This window comes from Rhinatrema bivittatum, chromosome 9 (assembly GCF_901001135.1).
Source record: "Rhinatrema bivittatum chromosome 9, aRhiBiv1.1, whole genome shotgun sequence".
NCBI classification, from domain to species: domain Eukaryota; kingdom Metazoa; phylum Chordata; class Amphibia; order Gymnophiona; family Rhinatrematidae; genus Rhinatrema; species Rhinatrema bivittatum.
Window position 1 is genome coordinate 93,031,199 of NC_042623.1, and position 23,297 is coordinate 93,054,495.

Consider the following 23,297-nt stretch of genomic DNA (forward strand, 5'->3'; position numbering starts at 1 on the left):
TCCTCCATTTTTCTCCCCCTCTTCACATTCATAATACTTCTCTCCTTTTTCCCTCCCCATCTTGCTCCCTTCATCACTTTTCAATGTTCACATTTCCATTCCGATTATCCCTCAGCAACTCTCCACCATTTCTGCCCATACAGCCTTCTCTCTCTCACTATGCCTCTCTGACCAGCCTTCATTTTTTGACTCCTGAATTACCCCTGCATACCACTCCAATCTCACTACTCTGGCTGGTAGCTTCTAGAAATAAAACCACAACTCTTAATACTGACACCTTCTGCTGCGTGGAAGGCCCTACAGGGGAGGAATGTTGCATTGCTACTCAGGAAATAACATTATAATATTGCATCATGAAAAACCAGCTCTGTCTTTTTTTTTTTGGAATGCAATACCAAGAAAATTGTTTTCAAGCCACAGGTCAAGCTTCAATACACTGCACTCTTGCTGCTCACATCTCTGTCCTTTGTTTCTGTGTGTGTACTGTGCAATCATTCATTCTAAGCTATAGATGCAGGTCTGTGTTGCATGCCAAAGAAAAGTAAGTGCTTCTTGTATGTAGAGTAAATGTAGTTCTTGATGTAGCTATCTCCCTCATGTCTTTTGTTACATTGACTTTTCTCTTCTGTAGACTGGAGCTTTCCATTGTCAGTCTATACTCATACATGCAACTATTTTCACCATTTCATTTTGTCTTTATTCTCTTGTTTTGTATTTGTATAAAGGGCAGGTTCCTGTAGACACAACCCATGCAGCTGAAACTGTTGTGGGTTTGTACGTGCATTTTCCCATGCAAAGCCCTTTACGGGTATGTAATAAGGGTTTTGTGCACCAGAAAAAAACCGCGTACAAACATGCTTACTAACTCGCGGATTTTTCTATGCGAGTGCATGCTAATGGCATGCAAAGGAGGCAATTATCTATTCACGGGCAATGAAGGAAGCTGCGCTAGCAGGGAGAGTGGGTTAGTGAGGGGGTTTTTTAATGTAGGTTTTTAGCACCTCAGTCAGTTAAGTGAAAGCGCCGATGTGGAGTCCATTTTTTGGATGCTTTTGTGGGTCAGCCAAGCGGTGGATGGAACTGGTAGAGAGAAGACAGCTTCTCAATGAGGCAGAATTGGCAATCTGCATTTCACACTCTCACCAGCGATCAGAGTCTGATCATGAAGGTGTTAGATATTGCTCTACCCTTCTTCACATCAATTTCCGGACCACTAATTTATTCGTTTATTCAAAAAAAGAAAAGGGCTTTCACCCTGCGAATCAATCGTGGGTGTTCTCATGCCAAAGGGTGTCTGCACAATTCAACACATAGGGCCATAAGTGCGATTTCTGCGTGCATTATGGTGCATATGTTTGGTGTGCGTGGATTTTATGAGTATCTAATTAGCTTATGCAGCCGTTTTTACATCCTACACTGCTGCTTTTTCCACTTGCGCCAAAAAAATCCGCGCAGAAAAATCAATGTGGATTTCAGCGTAGGTCTTATTACATTGGCCCCTCTGAGGTCTTAATCTTCCAATCTATGGTTTTACCATGGAATGGAATACATCATCTCTTTTTGGATATGTAGCTGTTTGTGCTGCCTAATATGTCTTGCCTTGCACTTTCTGGGTTCTGGTTTATTTATTTAAAAGTATTTTCTGCAAGTAGCAAATAAAAAATCATAAAATAAACAAAAAACTCCAAAGGCAAACAAACAGTCTATAAATGCAACATGCATTAGACATATAAGCATCTTCTTTATTGCTGTCATAATCAGCAACCATTACCTGAATTCACAAGCTAACTTAACACTGGCATCACATCTTTCCTACAAGGGCTATAATACTAAGCTTATAAAAATTCATTAAATACATTTGAAAATAAGTATGTTTTTAACTGCTTATGGAACACCATTATTGAAAATTCTGCTTTAATATTATCTGGCAATGAGATCCATAAGTTAGGTCCAGCATCGCAAAATATCTGCTCTCATGATTCAGCTAATTTCATCTGTCTAATCGATGGATCATCCAATAAATTATGAGCGGATGACCATAAGCATCCCTTTTGATTTGCTTTTTTCTTTATCAGTCCCATCAGTCTTCCGATGGAGCGACCTATCAAAGAAGGAACTTGCTACACAAGAAGAGAGAGAGGAAACACTCCCCACTACCACAAAAAAAAAACAAACAAAAAAACCCCAAAAACTAGAAAACAAAAATGCACAGAGGGACCCTTCAGCTTCCTTATGGTATCATTTCTTTCAAGCATCGTTTTTGTAGATATAGTTGCATGCATAGCCATCATTTATGCTAACATGCATGTCCAGAATATATGTACTCCTAAAATATGTATGAAAGAGAGCATGTGAAGATGAGATTTGTTTGAAAGGCAGTGATACACAGTAAGTGAGAGAGCTTTGCTGGTTGTGTAGGAGGCAGAATTGAGAAAAGCACTTTTAAAAAGAGAAGTACCATGATCTGCTGTGGAGAAAGCAGTAGTGACTCTTTCAAAAAAGGCTTTTACCATAAGAGTGCAAACAGTGGGTTTTAAACAAAAGCTGTTTTTATCACTTTTCCCTCTCATGGCATATGACTAAGCAACACAGCATGGCTTGTTTCAGCTAGGTTTATCAATTTGGCCATGAGAGGAAAAAAAATAAATGTGACAAAATCACTCCCATAGACTATAATAGGAGGTGCACTGCTGCATCAAAGATCCTTCTGGACATATTCCAGCCCTAGGCAGAAATACATATATTCTGCATTTTGAGCTGCGGGCAGGGATTAAAACAAAAACATGTAGCTGTATGGGTGAATAACCCTTTCTGGACCATTTCAAGGAAAGAGTAGAGGATAATAATTTAGCATCTACAATGGCCCTTTCTCCTATGTGCCCAAAATTTAATTTAATTCAGCCATGTGGAATATTTATTTTAAACACCAAGCATATGTAAGCATATCTACTGAACAGACCCTTTTATTGTACAAATATGTCAAAATCCAAATTTCCTGAGATATATGTCCTCTAGAACCCATAAACAGCAGATGACTCAAGCTCAGACTTTATAAATCAAAATCTGGAGAGGTCTCAACATTTTTTTTCTGTTCTATATACAACTTACAAAGCCATCTAAATCAGATCTGCATTATATTCTTTAAATTTCCTGCATTTTGCTTCTCTTTTTTGGTTACTTAGGGTAAAAACTGCTGCTTCATGCAGGTTACCCCCATGCCTTCTGTTAAGTAATTGTTGCTCTGTGCAGGTTACCCCATTTATTCCTACCATTGATATAAGTTTAAAGGTGAATATTTTACTGTATCTTACGTTTTGCAGACCATGACTTTGGTCATCAATTTCCATTTTTCAACCTTTTCTTCTTCAATTATAACATCAAAACTAATATATTTCTAATGCTCTTCCTTTCTGTGTCTGACAGTTACACTGCTTGACAGTCATCTACAATGCATTATGAGAATCAAGATTCACCGATACCAAAATAACTGCTTTCCTGTCTCCATTTTATCACTCTTGAAACTATTAACTTTAAACACAAGGCATCAAAAAGTTGCCAAGACAGATACTCAAGTCAAAAGATAAAGATTTTTTGTTTTATGCTTTATAGTTTAAAAAAAAAAAATTGTTCAAAACCCTATCTTTTCAGCCAATTATCTTCATGGTAATTGTATAATGCCAGACTCTATGATCTCCTTAATAAGGGTGCACTATAGATAAAAGAGCATTTCTAATTATTCTTTCTAACCTGAACAATGTTTCTAAAGAAAACAGCTGCTTGATAAAACTTATGAACAGGAATTAAAACATTAAAACTGAAACCACTTCTACTTCTTCAAACTTCTATAGCACAACTCGTGCAGTGCTGTCCAAAATCATATGAATGTCCCTGCTCTGTAGAGTTTGCAATTTAATCAAGAAAACCATACAGGGCAAGAGAGACATTGGGAATTTCATTTACTAAGACAATGGTTAAAAATTAATGAGGCTACAAAAAGGACAATCAGATTTAAAAGCAGCAGATTAAAAGTTAGGTTTTTAGATTGGCTTTAAATAAAGCAAGAGAGGGCACATGATGCACCAGATCAGGAAGTCTATTCCAAGCATATGTTGCAGCCAGGTGGAAAGCACAGAATTGGAAACTAGCGGTAAAGGAGAAGGACATATATATTATATTGTTATTTTTGGTAATTTTTTTTTTAACTGTCTTATTTGTATTTTTATTTTTGCTCTACATCGCTCTGGAAGATTTTATTGTAAGATCTGAAAAGCAATTTATAAATTTTATAAGTAAATAAATAGGAGTGACTTCCCTGATGAGTGAAATGAATGAGCAGGAGTGTAAAGAGAGACAAGAGAGGAGAAGTAGTGAGAAGCTGTAGAGTGAGGGCTCTTTTGAGTAAGAGGAATGGACAGGAAGCCAATGTAGTAACTTAAGATGAGGGGGTTATATGGGAGTAGCGACTTTGGTGAAAGATGTCATGCAGCTGAATTTTGGATAGACTGTAGAGGAAAGAGATGACTCACTGGGAGACCTGTGAGAAGCAGATTGCAATAAGGGCTCGGTACTGTATTCAGAAAGGAAGGAATGGATTTTGGTGATCTTATAGAAACAAAATGGTACATTTTAGCATGGTTTTCGATATGTGTAGAGAAAGGAATCGAAGATGACTCCTACGTTAAAGACTGAGGGGATTAGGAGAATTACAGTGCTATCCACAGAAATTGAGAAAGGAGGAAAAGGGGAAGTGGGCTCTGGGAGAAAGATAAGAAACTCTGTCATGGAATGTAGAGTTTAAGGTGGCGATGGGTAATCCATGCAGCAATGTTAGATGAGTAGGCTGAGATCTGGGACTGGATTCCTGATTACATTTCTCATGTACAGAGGTAAATCTGGGCATCATCAGCCTAAAGATGATATTGAAAACCATAACAGGAAATCAGAGCACCAAGAGAATTAGTATACAGAGAGAAGAGAAGAGGGCTAGAACTCTGAGGCACACCAATTGATAGAGGGATGGCAGAAGAGAAGGATCCACCAGAGGAAATAATAAAAATGTGATGGGAGGAGTAAGAAGAGAACCAAGATAGGACACAGCCCGAAATCCAAGTGAGAAAAGAATATCAAGGTGTAGGTGGTGATAAACAGTGTCAAAACCAATAGTTAGATCAAGGAGGATAATGACTGAGTAAAGACCTTTTATATTTAGCCATAAACTGGTCATTGGAGACTTTGGCAAAAGCTGTTTCTGTGAAATAAAGAAGGTGAAAACCAGACTTAAGAGGATTGAGAATGACTTGAGATGGGGGAAAAAAGCAAGACAGTGGTGGTGAACAGCATGCTCAAGTACTTTGTAAGTAAAAGGGAGAAGAGAGGTGGGCTGATAGTTACCAGGATAAGTAGGGTCCAGGGAGGGTTTTTGTTTTTTTTGAGGAGTGGTGTGATCACAACATATCTGAAGGCAGCAGGAATATTAGCAGTGGAAAGTGTTAGATTGACGATGTGACAGATGGAAGGAGAGAGTGGAGTGGAGAGAGAGAGAGAGAGAGCTGAGAAACTGGGTGGGAATGTGGTCAGAGGAACAGAGTAGTGAGTTTGGAGGAGGAGGAAAAGAGATGAGCAATTTCCTCCATTGTGACTTCAGAAAGGGAGGAGAGAGTGGCAAAGGCCATGGGAAAGGTAGAAGAAAAAAAGTTGGGGAGAGGAAGGTAGAGGTGACCTGGTTAAGAATTCACAACTAATTTTGTGAATCTCACCATGAAAGTAGTCAGCCATAGTCTGGACAGAGAGTGAAAGGGGGAACAAAGGTTAAGAAAGTTTGAGAATTGAGTGGCAAAGAGATGGATGTAGTAATCTTGCTTGGCAAGTGCAAAAACAGACTGGAAGATGATCAGCATGAATTTGAAATGCATGAAGTCTGCATAAGCATGATATTTTATCCAGAGATATTTTGTAGAGCAAGTATATGAACATCGGAAGCAAATTCTAGAGGTAAGTTAAGGTTGGGGTTTGGTGCACCTTAGAGGATGGGTGGGGGCCCAAGAGTGTCTAAAGCAGAGAAGAGTATAATGTTGTAAGAAGAAATGACTGTCAGCTGACTCAAACAATGTAGTAGATGAAAGGAGAGATGAAGTGGTAGTGGAGAGGATGCAAGGGTCAATAAATTGGAGACTCTTGAAGGTGGTGGTGAAAGTGACTGGATGAGGCTATGGGAGAGGGTAGCTTAGCGTGAAAGTTATCAGATGATGGTGTGAGAGAGGAAGAAATGAGATGGAGAATTCTGAGAGACAGCAGTTGGAGGAAAGGACTAGGTCAAGGTAGTGGCCATGCTCATGAGTAGTAGGTTAATGAAAGGAGTTTTGAGACATAAGTCAGAGGGGTCATCAACATGAAGGTTAAAGTCACCGTGAATAAGGGAAGGGAGGATGGGTCAAGGAAGAAGGAAAGCCAGGAATCAAAGTTGGTGAGAAATGAGGAGGGGGATTTATCAATAGATCAATAAATGACAGCTTCCCAGAGAGATAGTGGGATGAATAGTCAAATGAAATGGACCTAAAAAGAAGAAAAATAGTGGAATTGAGGTGGAAGAAGGGGTTGAAACCTAAAGGAGGGGGAAAGCAGCAGTCCAACACCACTACTGAGGTGTACACTGTGAGGTGTATGGGGAAAAAAGATGACCTCCATGACAGAGGGCAGCAACTGAAGCAGAGTCCTCAGGAGAAATCCTAGTCAAGTCAAGAAGATGAAGTGTATGAGAGATAAAGAGGTCAAGAATATAGGCAAGCTTCTTAAAAAATAGTGGGCATTCCACAGTGAGCATGAGAAAGGAAGAGAAGAGGGAGGGAGAAGGAGAATAGTGATAAAATTGGAGAAGTAATAGTCTGATAAGCACCAATGGGGTGAAAGGTTTCTTGGAGGGCCAGAATTGAGATTGATATCCCCATCTGAGAGATGGAGGAGCAGCAGAATACATAGAAGAGAGGTAGGGGTCTGAAGACAGCAACAAGGATGAGATGCTGTCAGGGAGAGTGGAGATGGCTGAATGAGAGGAAGAAAACAAATTCAAGAGCAGTGGACAGTACAGATGACAAAATGGTGGGTGAGATAAAGCATGTAAAGAATGGGGAAAGTGGACTTAGTGCTAGTAGAGGTTTGCAGCAGGGAATAATACCACCTCTGGATGTCAACAGGAAGTACTTTCTTATCAGTTCCTGTCTTCCAACTGTCAAAAGTGAATGCCAAGTAGCTGAAAAACTACCAAAAAATAAAAAATGAGGGCAGAATGAAACAAAAGAAATTTCTTTCTGGCTGACATGCCTTCAGTATTTTCTGTTCAGCATGATATAAATCAGCACTTTCTTGTCAATGCAACTTATCTGCTGAATTTTAAGCAAATCTGCACTTGCCTGAGAAAACTGACAGTTTTGCCATGGATTTCCTGGGTCTTAATTACAGGCAATGGTGATGTTTTCAGTCATGTCATCTTATCATACAGCTAATCAAACACCATCCTTTCCCTTCCCAAAGTAAAAAAAAAAAAAAAAAAGAAAGAAATACTGTAATGGGCTGCAGAAAAAAATCTGGAGAATATTTTTGCACTTCCAAAAGCAACAAAACAGTTATTTGCTCCAATATAGAGCCAAAATAATTGTTGTTGACATTCATATTTGTGTGGGATTTTTTTGCTTCTTTTTTTCTGCTGAAGTAAAGCTAATATTACTATATTTTAATACATCAAGTCCACCCAATTCCTTATAAACACTTTTTAAACTCTTTCCTTTAGAATTGGTGTCATTTTTAATGCATTCACAGTTTTCAAACAGATACTCTAATGATTCAACGCCTGAAAGTAAAGTGGGCTGGTGGACAATTTTTCTGCATAGTGTTACATGACACAATTTCTGTAAGACACAAAACAGTGCCTACCACAGATAGAAATCACTTTAATTGACTCTAACAGGCTCTACAAGAGATACACATCTTCCAATGTTCCAAGCAGGTTTAATTACTGTTTTAATTAGCTGCATTACAGCTTTAATTATCTACTACCAAATACAGTACACAGCAGAAACATGTCAGGATATTAAAGATTTCTTTTCACACCTTGAAAAATATTGTGTGTTACTGTTTGACAAAACACAAATTTACTTGTCTTGAAATGGAATATGTTTTTTTGAAGTATTCAATTTTGGATTTTGCACAACATACGTTTCTGCCATTCCTTTCAAGGTTACAAAATAAGCTGAAAAACACCATTTTGAAAGCTCACGAACTGTTTTCCTTACGGTCAGATCTTGGCTCTGCAAAACACACTAAAAATTCCACTATAACCAAAACAGAAATTTGTTTTGCATATTAACTACATAGTAAATGACAGTAGATAAAACATCAGTTGGCCCATCCAATCTGCAAGACACTCTGGTCCCACTGCCCACCCCCCATCCTTCCCACATTATCTCGCAATCCTGCTCCCAGCATAAAACTATCCTACATAGGTCCTCCTCTTTCATTTCTTCTACTTGTTACCATCCACCTGCCCTTTACCACCACTGTCTGAACCAATCATTTTAAAATGGTCGCCATTTCAGTTGCCAGTGCCTCTCAAAGAAGGCTGCCCAAGGCATAAACCACTTTCTCAGTAAAGTATCATCTTATCTTTCATCTACACATTCCTCCCTACAACTTCACATCATTATCCTTGTATATCATCTTCTATGGAAGTTTTCACCTTCCCATACTTTACTGAAGCCTGTTAAATATTTTAAATTTTCTATTATGTCTCCCCATCCTCCTTTATTCCTGCAAGTCTACTTTAGGTGTCAGATTTTTTTGAGAGGCTTGTTACAGGCCCTGTATCATTTTAGTAGCCCTTTTCTGAACAACTGCCATTCTCTTCATTTCCTTAGGAAGGTACAGCCTCCATAACCAAACAAAAAGTATTTCAAGCTAGGGTTTTACAAATGACCTATACAGAGGCAATATTATCTCCTTTTTCCAGCTAATATCTCTACTTATCCAAACAAGCATACAGTTAGTTTTTCCAGTTGCTTTATTACATTGACTGGAAACTTTAAAATCATCTGAGATAATTAGTCCTAGATTTCTTTCTTATTTGACAATTTCCAGTTCTTGTCCTTTAAATGGTATGTGACTAATGGATTTTTGTATTCCAAATACATGATTTTATACTGTTTCATGCTGAAGCTCATTTGAAAACTAGAAGAACTGTCAAGGGTTTGGAAAAGTCCCCTCTTTTTTTCCTCCTATCCTTTCTGGCATATCTACTCAGTTGTAGATTTTAGTATTGCCTACAAACAAGCAAATTTTCCCTCATTCCCCAGCAATGCTGCTGATAACGACACTGAAAAGAAGTGGCCATGGAATTAAGCTCTGGGGAACCACGTTGACCATTTAGCAAAGTATATTTCATTAACCACCACTCATCTTATACATATACAAAATGCAGTGATGGCCAACACCTGTACCTCTTCCACTGTCCAAATGTAGAACTCTATAGGATCTCTACTAAGAGGATTAGTTCATCAGGATAGGCAGAAAGAAATATGTTATCTGGTTTTCATGTCGGATACTGGATTTGTCACCATCTTCTACTAAAAAAAGCAAAGCCCCCTGTTTTAGGTATGGATTTTTAGTTACATTTTTGAGGAGGCAGGAGAGTTAGATTTAGGTCCTGTTTTTTTTTCCTCTTCAGTTTTGTTGATTAATTTGTTATACTGCCTGACCAAATAAAATCAAGGTGAAACTAGAACCTTAAGACCCTATTTCTCAGTTTTGAAGAGAGTAGAGGTGGTGGTCTTCCCTTTTTGGTTCTGTCTATCCATTCTTCCTTCTATTGTTTTGGATTTTTGAGGCCTGGACCTATTTTTGTTGCCATCTGAATTCCCCCAAAACCCCATCCCATCGGCAGAAGTTTTAAGGAGACTAGGATATACACTAATGACCCTGAAGAAGAAGGGAAATGTAAATAAGAAGAAACGTGGCATCTATCTGGTACACATTTAAATATTTGTTACATTTATAATCTGCATCATATACTTAAAATATCCCTGATATTCTGGAGAGAAGTTTGGAGGTACAAAGAAGGAATAGAAGAGGTTTAAGAAGCTGTAAGAGGTATAACCAAGACATAAACTGGGAATTAAATTAAGTTATCTAGCCCAGCCAGGTAACATAATCAATGTTTTGGAAGTTTTTAAAACTGTCCCTGAAACTGAGAAGGGATCTTGGATGAGAAGATCATGTACTATATTTAAAGCAATCCAGTGTCTCAGATTTATCTAGGAAATAGTACTTTACATAAAGATCTGCCTGAAGATTGGACTTGTATCATCTTGTTAGAACTTTCTTTAATCAAACCATCAGTAATTTTATGCCGGCCTCCAGCGTAATTTTCACTAAAGATTATTTATGGACTCAAACACCCAGGGCCTCAGAGATGAAATTTTGTCCCTGCCCCTCCTCCCCCTCAAGTTTGTGATTTATTGGCTCCCCGCTCCACATTCATCTTTCCTCTGTCTCTGCCCCAGAAGGCCAGTACAGAGACAGGCTGGTTGATACAAAAGGCTGAAACCACATTTGGAAAAAAAAAAAGGAAGGTATTGGTCAAGATGTAACAGTCTGCAGAAAAGACCAAATAAGGGTCTCTACATGACAGGGTATGCAGTACTGAAATGCGCTTTGTCAAGCAAATTGCTACTAGAAAGATGGCTTTCAAAGAGAGGCTCTTCATCAAGACCTATTTGACTGGTTTGAAGGGAGGCTTGGCCAAGACTCTCAAGAACAGGTTAAGGTCCCACTGTGGAACTAGGGGTCTGAATGGAGGGGAAACTCACTTTATCCCCTTTGGGAACTATACCAAATCTGGGTGAGTTGCCACCTTGGCACAAATTACTCTACTAAAAGAAAGTATTTATTTATTTTATTTATTTAAAAACTTTTATATACCGGTATTAGTATGCATACATCATACCGGTTTACAATGTAACTTTAAAGGTAGAAATTACAATGAACAGGGAGGGCGAACAAGGAGGAGTATACAAAGAGCAGGAGGTGGAGGAATTAAAGCAATAAATAAAAAAAAAATAAAAACTGCAACAGACTATTTACAGGAATATACAAGGCGTAGGCAAGATACTTGCAGAAGTCGGTGTACTTAATCAGGGTAGGCTTGTCGGAAGAGCCATGTTTTAAGTTTTTTTCTGAACTTGGCGTAACATGGCTCTAGCCTGAGAGTGGTAGGGAGGGTGTTCCATTGTTTAGGGCCTGCAATGGATAGTGCACGGTCCCTAGTAGAGGAGAGGTGGGCTTTTTTCAAAGGGGGAATGGAGAGGGTGCCTTTGTTGACAGTGCGAGTGGGTCGTTCAGTGCCTATAGGACGAAAGGGTTCATCCAACCAATTGGAATTGTGCGAGTGGATGGACTTGTGCACTATGGTTAGAATTTTGAAGAGAATTCGGGATGCGATGGGGAGCCAGTGGAGTTCTTTGAGTATTGGGGTAATGTGATCAGCTTTCCTTGAGTTGGTGATGACCCTGGCGATGGCATTCTGGAGCATTTGTAAGGGCTTGGTGGTGGAGGAGGGTAGGCCAAGGAAGAGGGCATTACAGTAGTCCAGCTTTGAGGAAAGGGTGGCTTGGACGACGGTGCGGAAGTCATGATAGTGGAGGAGGGGTCTGAGTTTCTTCAGGATGTGAAGCTTGAAGAAACCTTCTTTGAGGATGGAGTTGATCTGTTTTTTGAGATTGAGTTGTTGATCTATGATAACCCCAAGGTCTCTTACTGTGGGTTGGGGTGTTATGACGTTGAAAGCTGGATCGTTGGAGATCGGTGGTTTGGGAGGGAGGTGAGGAGCAGCTCTGTTTTGGAGGAGTTTAGAGCGAGGTGGATGTTGGTGAGGAAGTCATTGATGTTGGCAAGACATGTGTTCCAGAAGGCAAGGGCATCTGAGAGAGAGTTGTGAATGGGAATGACGATTTGAACGTCATCTGCATAGAGGTAGAATTTGAGGCCGAGGTCTGTGAGGAGCTGACATAGAGGTGTGAGATAAATGTTGAAAAGGGTGGAGGAGAGGGAGGAGCCTTGTGGGACACCTTGAGACAAGGGATAGAGTGTGGAGTTGGCGTTTCCTATCTTGACGGAGAACTTTCTGTTAGATAAGTAGGATTTAAACCATAGTAGGGCTAGGCCTGAGATGCCTATTTCGGATAGCCGGTTGATGATGAGGTTATGGTTGATGGTATCAAAGGCAGCTGAGATGTCGAGTAGGGCGAGGAGGTAACAGTTGCCTCGGTCCATGCCTATGAGTAAGTGGTCCGTGAGGGAGAGCAGGAGGGTTTCTGTATTGAGGTATTTACGGAAGCCGTATTGGGCTGGATGCAGAATGTTGTTGCTTTCTAGATATTCTGTAAGTTGGATGTTTACAATCTTTTCCATAATTTTGGATAGGAAGGGCAGGTTAGAGATAGGGCGGAAGTTAGCGGGGTCTTTAGGGTCTAGTGTTGGTTTTTTTTAGGAGGGGCTTGACAATAGCTTGTTTAAGAGCATCTGGGACAGAGCCTGAAGAGAGGGAGGAGTTTATGATGTCTGCGATGGGTTTGGATATACATAATGCATATGTATATATGTATTATGTATATCCATATGTATTATGTATTATGTACTGACAAAAACCAATTATATTTGAGGATTAATGCTTAAAGGCATATATTGTGATTCATAACGCTTTAACAAACTATACCAGGGGAGGTATCAGATAGAAGTGCTCACAGTCTCACAGGCTCTTGCCCTATACAGGGCTACAACCCTTCTCATGTATCGGCACTGTTAAATCACGTCGTCTACCATTACCCCTTGGTAAGCCTGTTTTATTTGTGTTCTTTATAATAAATCACCAAAAACTTTTCTTAAAAAATTTTTCTTTTTTACCCGTGAAAACTAATCACCATTATATTGTTATGTGATCTCTCTATTCAATAAAATTATTTAGTACTGTAACTTAATAAAATTACTTATCTTCGCTTATTGTGTGCTCATTTGTTTGTTATCGGCTGGCTTCCTGCCCGGAAGCCAGCCGAAAAGTTTTTGGTGATTTATTATAAAGAACACAAATAAAACAGGCTTACCAAGGGGTAATGGTAGACGACGTGATTTAACAGTGCCGATACATGAGAAGGGTTGTAGCCCTGTATAGGGCAAGAGCCTGTGAGACTGTGAGCACTTCTATCTGATACCTCCCCTGGTATAGTTTGTTAAAGCGTTATGAATCACAATATATGCCTTTAAGCATTAATCCTCAAATATAATTGGTTTTTGTCAGTTGATAAATTTTGAGGCAGTGAGCCGTTTTGTGTAAGATTTATGTATTATGTATACATAATGCATATGTATATATGTATATATGCATATACAGTATACATAATGCATTCCAATATCTAATTACACCAACACTGAAGGAATCACTACCACAACTATATCAAAACTATACAAATGTTAGACTTTAATTGTACAATATCCACGTAATAGTTACTTTATTAAAACATATTAGAAACATATCAAAACATAAACATATACCATAACATAAATACTCATGTATTTTTTTCAAAGAATATACATATCTCATTCACCACATTCAAACCCTAATCCTCACATATTCTAAATCATACAATGTTATAATCAATATTTTAATCAAAAAATATTCACACATTTTTAAGAACAAATTTATAGGACTCTACCCTTATAGCAAGCAATCGCTGCCACATGCACCTTCAGGTAGCTAGCAGCCAGCCCTTTAGCTAAGCCTGATTGAAGGAATTCTAAAATAAGTGCTATTATGCCCACTTTCTAAGGTGTGATGCTCTTTTTGTGGTAAAACTCTTCAATCAATCACCAGCAATGTTGAGGAATTTCTTGCCTTTAACATGGTTGATATCAAAGCTGAGCACCTGCTGCCTAACCTAGTCCTTTCAAGGGCCATGCTATAAGTGAGAATGGTCCTGGATTCTTCATTAGAATCAGATTTTACCAGAGAAGACCCTGCCCCTTGGGCAGGGTCTGTGGAGGTCTTACTAGCAGCCTCACTAGGTTTGCTTACCAAAGTCTCTTTGGCCAATCCAGGGCTACCAGATTTACTATGAATGAATGGCCTTCTATCCTCTTTATTGTCCTACCCAACAGAGGCCAAGGTGCGAAGACTTATAGCAGGCTGCCCTGAGACCAGGTGCACAGGAAAGGATCTATGCCACTGGAGCTCGGCTCTGCCCTTTGACTGAAAAAAACTTAACCTTGGTGTTCACCTTTAGGTCTGCAATCTGGAGCCCCCAGCAATCCACTATCAGCGGGAAGGCCTCTGGACTTAACGCCTGCTCCTCTGTGATTAGCTTTTTTCTGCTGAGGAATTCAGCCAGGTAGTTGCCTTTTCCTGCTATATGCATTGCCAAGAGTAGGAGTACATTCTCTTCTGTCCATTCGAACAGCCTGGTTGTCTCCTGTGCTAGTGCCTGGATATGGGCACCTCTGTTTTTTTTATTTTTTTTTCATGTACACCACTGCTGTGGCATTGTCCGACATCACCTTGACTGCTCTCCCCTTCAGAACTGGAAGAAAATATTGGAATGCTAACCTGATAGCCCTCGTTTCTAGCCTATTTACTGTCCACTACCCCTCTTTATTTGACCACTGCCCCTATCCTACCTGGTCCTGGCAGTGTGCCCCCCGTCCCCCGTCCCAGCCTCTTAGGCAAGCATCTGTGGTGAGTAAGATCCAGTCCGGAGACTTCATGGTTATCCCCTTTAATAGATTAAAAATAGCTGACTCTACCAGCCTAGACTCCTATTTATCTCTGCAGACACCTGTATTCAGTGCTGCTAATTCTGCAAAGCAGGTGACTAGCACGATGGGAGGAACTGCTGCACCAGAACTCATATGGGACCTGGCCCATGGTACCAAGTCCAATGCTGCTGCTGCTACAGGGCCAAGCAGCTGGAGGTACTGCCATTCCCTGCAGGGGGAGCAGTCCTTTCCTGCCATTGGAAAGGACTACTCCCCCTGCATCAATCTGGATAGCCTTTTGAGAAAAAAAGTGACCTTTCCATCCTTGGTATCAGAGTGCATCCCTAAAAATTCCAGAGACTCAATTGACTCCAAATTGCTTTTCATGAGATCCATTATCCAACCTAGCTGCTGCAAAAGCTGGACCACTTCCTGCAAGGACCCGAGGCTCTCCTAAGCCAGTCATCTAAGCAGAGGTGAACCATAACTCCCTGCTTGTGTAGGGCTACCACTACTACCACTACTACCTTGATAAAAAGTCCTCGGCACAGTGACTAACCCGAAGGACAATGCGTGGAATTTAAAGTGATATTTCAGCATGCAGAACCTTAGCAGGCTTTGATGTGAATCTCGGAGGGAAATATGGAAGTATGCTTCCTCTAAATCCAATGAAGCCAAGTATTCCCCCCGCCTCACTGAGGTCATTACTGGCCTTAACATCTCTATATGAAAGTGGGGCATGTGTAGGCATGTTTTGACCTCCTTTAAGTCTAAGACTGGCCAGAAGGATCCATCCTTTCTCAGCAAAACAAAGTATAATAAGTAGGTCTCCCCAACCCCTTTTCTTCGAGTGCACTAGCATGATAGCCTGAAGAAGCTGAAGTTTGCTTAGTATTACTTTTACATCCTATCTTTTGAATGGCAATGTACAGGGAGATACCATGAACATGATGGTGCCATGAATGTAATTTGCCTTGAGCTACCAATGAAATGGCATAAGCTAAATGAACAAAATTAAAATAAAAAATAGCCCTGCCCAATGATGTCCAGGACCCATTGGTCCGTGGTGATTTGAGTCCATTCGGCATAGTTCCTCAGAAGGCAGCCACCTATGGGTACTATCGCAGAGGAGTCATCCCCCCCCATGTGTCATTGCTGGGGTGTCCAGAACCTGAAGCTGCAATGGTAATCCTTTTAGGCTTTCTGGCTCCGCAAGAAAACTGGGCTTTAGATCTTTTGGCCTGTTGTGATGAGTATCTACCTGCTTGAAATTCTCGGAAGTCCCTAAATATTTGGCACCTCAAACCTCAAATACCTGTCCTATGCAGGCAACCTCTGTGATTAAACTCCCCTAGGCCCTTGACAAGCTTTTCCAATTCCTCCCAATAACTAGCCTCCCTTAAAGGCAACTTCTTGATGCACTTTTTGGACAACACATCCGTGGCCCAATTCCAGAGCCACAGGAGCCTTCTAGTGGCCTTCTCCAAGGCCACTCCCCGAGAAGCTATCCTTATTAATCATACAGGGTGTCTGCCAGTTAAGCCATTCCTCATTCTATTCTAGCTGACAACTCTGTCTAGGAGCTGCTGAACTCAGCAAACCACTTCCTGGGCTACATAACCACCAAAAATAGTAGCCTGCAAAGCCAAGGCACTGGTGGAGAAAGCCCTCTTTAGGACTGAGTCTATTTTCCTATCCTGGGGAGGACCCACCCTCAACTGAAATGGTTGCTTTGAGGGTGAGATGGTCAACACTAGGGCACCAACTTTCAGAATTCTTAATAGTACTTTCCAGTCCTTTATTGGCAGTGGTTAGATTCTACTCATAAGACTTCTACCCTTTAGGCCCCCTGGGGCATGTTCCTTCTGCTACCTCCATGGCCTTCAATGCTGGGTGCAAGGGGAACGTTTTTAAGGGCTTGCGGATCCCCTATAATGTGGGAGTCCCCTTCTATCTAATCATCCCTTGAGGGTTCGAGATCTTCAGGGCTGACATCACATAGGAAATGAGAACTACTAGCTCTTCCCTGTGAAATAGCTGTACCACCTCTGATTCCTGCTCCTCTGTCGAGTATTCCCCTTCTTCTAGGTGCTCAGAAGCCCTAGAACGACTCAACTCCCAATCTGACAAAGAATCCTTTCCAGATCTTTGGTTAAGTGTCTGAGCCAAAGAGCCCAAATTTTATAGAAGTCTTAGCTTTTTAAAGAGAGGAGCCCTCCCTTCTGGGCCCTTACAAGTGCCCAATTGGGTGAGAGAGGGAACCCTATTCTGGATTCTGCATGTGTCATCATATTCCATTTATATTCTGGAGACTAATATCTGCATCCTGGCAAAATGGTCAAAGGTATTCTTAATACCACACAATTAATTTTGAAATGTAGACAGCCTATAGCTGACTAGACTAACAGAATCCAAGAGGTTCATTCCAAATTCCCAGAAGACCTGGGGTCCAATCTGTCTTCCAGTTTCTAATTCCAAGTGAAAACAAATCAAGCAGCATGGTTAATGTTGGTCCACTTGGATACATAAAAATTAGAAAATCATGTAAATTGTGGATGATACCTTTTCATTGGATCAACTTACTACTACATATATATTTGTGACTAGCTGTCCAGAGCTATACACTCTTCATGTATGTTCAGAACGAGCTACAGATGGTGTTGCTCTGGAAAGACAATCACAGAATTAAGTTATCCCAATGAAAAGGTAGAACCCAAACTTGCTTACTGACCTATATTTCTACATGAAAATGAAAGGATAGGGAAAGCTAAAGACTTAACACTTTCATGTTACATTACAAAGAAAAAAAAAATCTTTTAGCCTGACAGTTTGAATATTGAATAAATTAAGACAAATGTTCTCCCTGCAGTATTTTTTCTCTCTTTCAGGGCTTAGTCTACATAAAATAAAATATTATTAGAACTACCCATATGATTAACACCACATATATTGTGAAATCTGATGAGCAGCTTATAAACCTCAGTGAATCATATTTGGGTACTTCCTACAAAATGCAGTTCTAACCACTCAGTTCTGATGTTCTCTCTTCTGTGTCTAATTTTATTTTCTCTGCTTAAAAGTTATAAGTCACCAAGAAAAAAACAATTAAACATATTTCTAAACATGATTTGTTTAGTTAGAAATATATGCAGTTTTCAACTGAATCTTAAACCTTGATATTGTACAGTAGCTGGAATAAAGCTACCATCTAAAGAAGAATGCAACTTTTTCAATCAAATTGATCAAGTATTAAACTTTATGACCCTCTCTCCACCAGAGTTTCAGGAAGGGGCAGAGGAAGTATGCAGTTAGTGAAAAGGGATGAACTCCATAGTGTCCTACATGAATATGAGCTGTCAAGCATGATCAGTTGGGTATACTGGAAGAATGGGTGTTGAGACCCCTTAAAGTTGCAAAGCAAAGCTTTCATGCTACGAATTTCCATAAGGCAGAGCATTGTAGATTTTGGCTGAATCACAATATGAGAATGAGTTCTAAGCTTCAGAAATGTGAGAAAGAGGAAAGTGTCTAGGAAGGTTCAGAGATGTTTAGCCAAATAGACAGATTTTCAGCCCCAGTGTTAATGCGTATCTGAAAACCCTGGGCACCAAGTTTTTGTAACAGATAGAATAAAGCTGTGCAGGAAGGAAGAACTTGCATACTCTCTCTACATTCTCCTGCTGGGCTCTCAGCCTTGTGGTTAAGATAATGCTAAGTGAAGAGAGTTGACTGGTGTTGAGTAAGCTAGCATCACAAAGGGCCAGAGTCAGTAACTGACAAGACATGATTACAGCAGCACTATAATCCCTAGCAAGAGGAGCCTTTCCAGTCAGGAAAGAGCTTTGGAGTTTGATCCCTCCAAGAAAGCCTTTTCTTGATTACAATGATTTTTGCATGGCCTTGTACGCTATAGGGTGGATTTTCAAAGCCCTAACTGTGTAAATTCCGGTGTTTACACGTGTGGCTGGGCCTTGCGTGCGCCGGGCGAATTTTCAAAGAGGCCTGACCACATGCCAGCACGTGAATAAGTGCCGGGCCTCTTTGAAGGGGCGGGCCGGGACAGTGCCATTGTTCGCTTTACCGAAGAATCGCGAGCCGGCAGCCAGCCAGCATGTGCAACTTGCTTCAGCTCAGGAGCTGAAGTAAGTTGTGAAACAAAGGAAAAAAAAATTAAAAGGTAGAGTTTTTTAGGGGATGGGGAAGAGAGGGGAAGAGGGAAGGAATCCAGGTAGGGAAGTTCCCTCCCAGTCCGCTCCTTAATTGGAGCAGACTGGGAGGTAACTGGGGACGGCCCGAATGCGTCGCCGCGCAAAAGTTGCATAATGTCTCCGCACCTTGCGTACGCCGCCCGCACATATGAGCGCGGATTATAAAATCTGGCACGCATGTGCTCGTGGCCCACAGATTTTCTACCATGCGTGCGCCGGCACGTGCATGTTAGAAAATCAGCGGGTCCATGTGTGTGATCGCCGGGAAGCGCCCTCACCTGGACACACACACGCGCACAGTGGAAAATCTACCCCTAAGATTCTTATAGGGTTAGACTTGTGCAATGCATTATACTTAGGTTTACCAAACATTCTGCACTAGTTGCACTGCAGGCAATTCAAAATGCTGCAGCTAGAGTAGTAACAGACACATGTAGTTACAACCCCATTTCGTTTGTTCTTTTCTCGCTGGCTTCCGATTATATATCGTGTACAATTTAAATCTTAATACTAATTCATAAAGTGATTTCTGACAGCAGTCTAGCTTGTCTTGCCTCCACATTAAAAGGTTTACACTCCATCCCATACCTTATGATCTTCAAGTCAGAATCTCTTGGAGATTCCCTCTGTCCATATAATGGCATCTGTATGATACAAGGGGCCATACCTTTATGACAGCAGGTCCAGTTTTATGGGACTCATTACCAGCTGAGTTCAGGACTGAGACATGTCTGAAATCTTTTAGAAAAAAGCTGAAGGAATTTTATTTTCATCAAGCATGTGAAAATATGAATTGTATAAAAAGTTAAGCTATTATGTAATGAGCAGGACTGATATGATTTATTGACATCTGTGGAAGATATGTACATTCTCAAGTGTTGAAGATCTTAACAGTCACTAATATTATTGCACATTAGGTAGGCAATTATGACTATTGTTTTGTGTTTGTGGTTTATATGTAAATTATTTATGAATGTTTTATTTGTAATCCACCTAGAATGGATGACAGGCAGATAACAAATATTTTAAATAAGACATGGACCCAGAACCCCATCACAGGTGGAGTTTGGTCCTCAGGAGGGCATGGTCCCAGTAGCACAGGAAAGAGACTACAGTTTTTATTGCCCCCCAGGAGGGGTATGAGCCCTACAAAGAAGAGGAAGCAAAGCTAAGATGGCAACTAGCAGTCAAGTGTCAGACTGGATATGACAGTTCCCTACCATATGACTAATTTCAACCACTGGCCCAGATGCATCCTACTCATGGGGAATAGTAGTAAAGAATCAGTATAACCGAACAAAAGGAGCTCAGGAGGGTTTTTCTTTGAATAGTAATGTCCTGGGATTAATACCAGTCACTGTTTAATATCTCCAAGGAACTCATATTTGTTCTGTTTATGCACTGTTTGGTACCTCCTGTGAACTTACTGCTTTACAAATTTAATAAAAACTTGTAAATACTGCCAACCTTGTTTACAGTCCCATTTGTTTGGGGTTTCTTGGGGGCTGGGGGGAATGGGGGGATGAGAGAGAAATGCTTACCGCTAACATCCTTTTACCCCAGGTGGAGGCATCAAGCACCATATACCCAAAGACTGAAGGAGTCTGCCCGATAGCGAGGAGGGGGCCTGCTACATCCGTTCTAGGTCAAGGAATGCCTTGCCAAGAGCGTTACATTTGTTTTCTATTGGCTAGATAATCAGGAAGAAAGTTGTTTTTTTTTTAATTTGGCAAAAAAACCCCCAAAACATCAAGAATTAAAAGTCTAAATGATCTCTCTACCAAGTTAACTTTGGAAATCTGTACTACAGTATGTAATTAAACGAGGACTGTACTGTGCTTTGCCTGGGAACTGTTGATTCAAGACAAACAAATGGATTCCCTGAGAGTGCAATCCACTTTCCTGCTAGACTGTTCTGAAAAGAAAAATGAAGTGGTCTTACAGTCTGCATGTCCAAACTCAGACAAGTTTTTATTTGCTACAACATATTATAAGTTTAATAGACACAGTAAGGAAACAGGAACAGTGTAGAAGAAATGGAAAGAGAGGGAACAAGAGAATCATGGTGACAATATTGACACTGTATGTATTTTTCAAAGCTGCCATTACAGACAATACTACGTTTGTTTTAAAACAATGTAATTGCAAAGCAATAGGTAAAAATAATAACTTGCAGAAAGCCAATGGGGAAATGAACAAATACACATGTGCTGATATTCTTCACATAACAAAAGCAACAAACAAGAAAACTCTGTAAGCAACTTACCCTGAAGATCTGAGATTAAAGCGCTGCTGTCTGTGGAAACTCCATGGTCTGGCCCTTCAGGCCGTGGAGGAAGAGGCTCTCTCACTTGGGACATCTGCCAGCTCTCTCACCAAGAAGTAAAGTATCTAAGCCCCCAAAAAACTAACAATGGACCCTGCAGAGACAAACACATGAAAGCCTTACTTTTGTGTGTGTAGAAATGATGTCAAAAGAAAAAGAAATAAGTAAATGCTCCTTAGGGCAAGCACTGAGCAGTAACTGTTGCATGGGCAGTTACATTCCACATTAGGAATTTCTTTTCGCATGCTGAACAAATAAGGAAGAGAAATAATGTTAGATGTCCCTTAAAGTACCAAGAAAGCTGGGGAGGGTAGGAAAGGGGATTGGGAGTTCTCCAGTGTTTGGCTCAGAGGGCGCTGGACTCTCCATGGGTTTCAATGTTAAGCAAAAGAGCCTGAGGGAAGCCTCTGAAAGCCCTAGTATAATCAACAAATCTCAGGTCCGTGGCTCTGCATCCAGGCCTCTGCTAATGAGAGGAAGGTAGCATCACCCAGACCCTGAGCCTCTATAGCCTTCATGTTCCCTCTTGCACACAGCAGACTCTCTCACCCCCCACCACACACACTCTCTCTCAGAGACTTTCATCATCTCTGCACACAAAAACATCCAGCCTTAGTGAGCAGCCGATCACCTGGGAAAAGCAAGGCAGAGGGATCCCAAGTCTTAACACCCACCTGTTTCTGAGCTGAAGTTGCCAGAAGGGAGTAGGAGAGGAAAAAAAGAGTAGGAGGAAGAGGCAGTAAGATATCAAACATGTCACAGTATAACCCCAAAGTGAGAAGCTTCATACCTGCAAACATATGCCTGCTCTGTTTATTTTCAAATAGCATACAAATGGTGCATTTGCAAACCCCACCAATCCCACAAAAAAAAAAAACTACTACTGAGAATTGCTAAAATCTGCGATTTTGTGATGTGAACTTTTGTCAAGTTTTAGTTATTAGATCTAATACTGTAGCACTTTTAATCTGTCTACTTCTGCAATGAGTGGCCCAAGGGTTGCATGCAAGTTCTTAACTTATGTTAAACTACATATTTCAGGTTCAAACACTTCAGCTTAGCAACTTGCTCTATATAAAGCTGGGAAACATAAGAACATACCACAGAAAATGCATATGGAGAGAGACCAAAGGTCCATCAAGGCCAGCATCCACATCTTTGACAGTGGCCAATCCAGGTCACAAGTGTCCAACAGGATCCCAAAGAATATAGCAATGCTTCTTGCTCAAAACCAGGGATAACAAGTGGCTTTCTAAAGTCTACATGATTAATAATGGTTTATAGACACTTCCTCCAGGAACTTGTACAAACCATGGTAACTTGCCTGCTTGGTGCGAAGGGGCAGACTTTATTTATTTATTTTTATATACTGATATTCATGGTAGCGTCATACCGTTTACAGATACATCATTTCAATGAAATATACAGCAAATACATAAAATACATTAATAAGATATACAGGGGCAGATTTTTAAAAAGTACGCGCGTGCAAACAAGAGTACGCCGGATTTTAAGCTGTGCAAAATCGGCAGCCTGCGTGCGCCAAACCGCGCAGCCTGCCTCCGTTCCCTCCGAGGCCGCTCTGAAATCGGAGCGGCCTCTGAGGGAACTTTCTTTCCGGGGCCCCCCACCTATCCCATCCCTATCTAAACTCCCCACCTACCTTTATTATACGCCGGCCAGCTGCCGGCGCGTGATTCCCCGGCCCGGGAGCAGTTTCTGAGGCCTCAGCCACGCCCCTGAAATGCCCCCAGGCCAGAACCACGCCCATGGCCCCGCCCCTGGAACGCCCCCGATGATGCGTCCCCGACACGTGTCCCGAGGCTTGCGCGCGCCGCCGAGCCTATGCAACATAGGCTCGGCGCGTACAGGGGGTGGAAGGGGCAGCTTTTCGGGGGTTATGCACGTATCTTCCGTGCATACCCCTTTGAAAATCTGCCCCACAATGTACACATAAAATGACTAAAGTGAATTAA

General features: G+C 40.9%; 1 protein-coding gene across 7 annotated transcripts in view; it reads right to left on the reverse strand.

Annotated features, from left to right (window-relative positions):
• The window catches only part of MDFIC (MyoD family inhibitor domain containing), a 325,718-nt gene that overhangs the window by 240,033 nt on the left and 62,388 nt on the right, over positions 1-23,297 (reverse strand). For all 7 annotated transcript variants that reach the window (XM_029615987.1, XM_029615986.1, XM_029615984.1 and 4 more), the window contains one exon: positions 21,262-21,415. In XM_029615987.1, coding sequence (XP_029471847.1) covers positions 21,262-21,355 — 94 coding nt within the window. In that variant the 5' untranslated portion in view covers positions 21,356-21,415. The remainder of the gene's footprint in view (positions 1-21,261; positions 21,416-23,297) is intronic.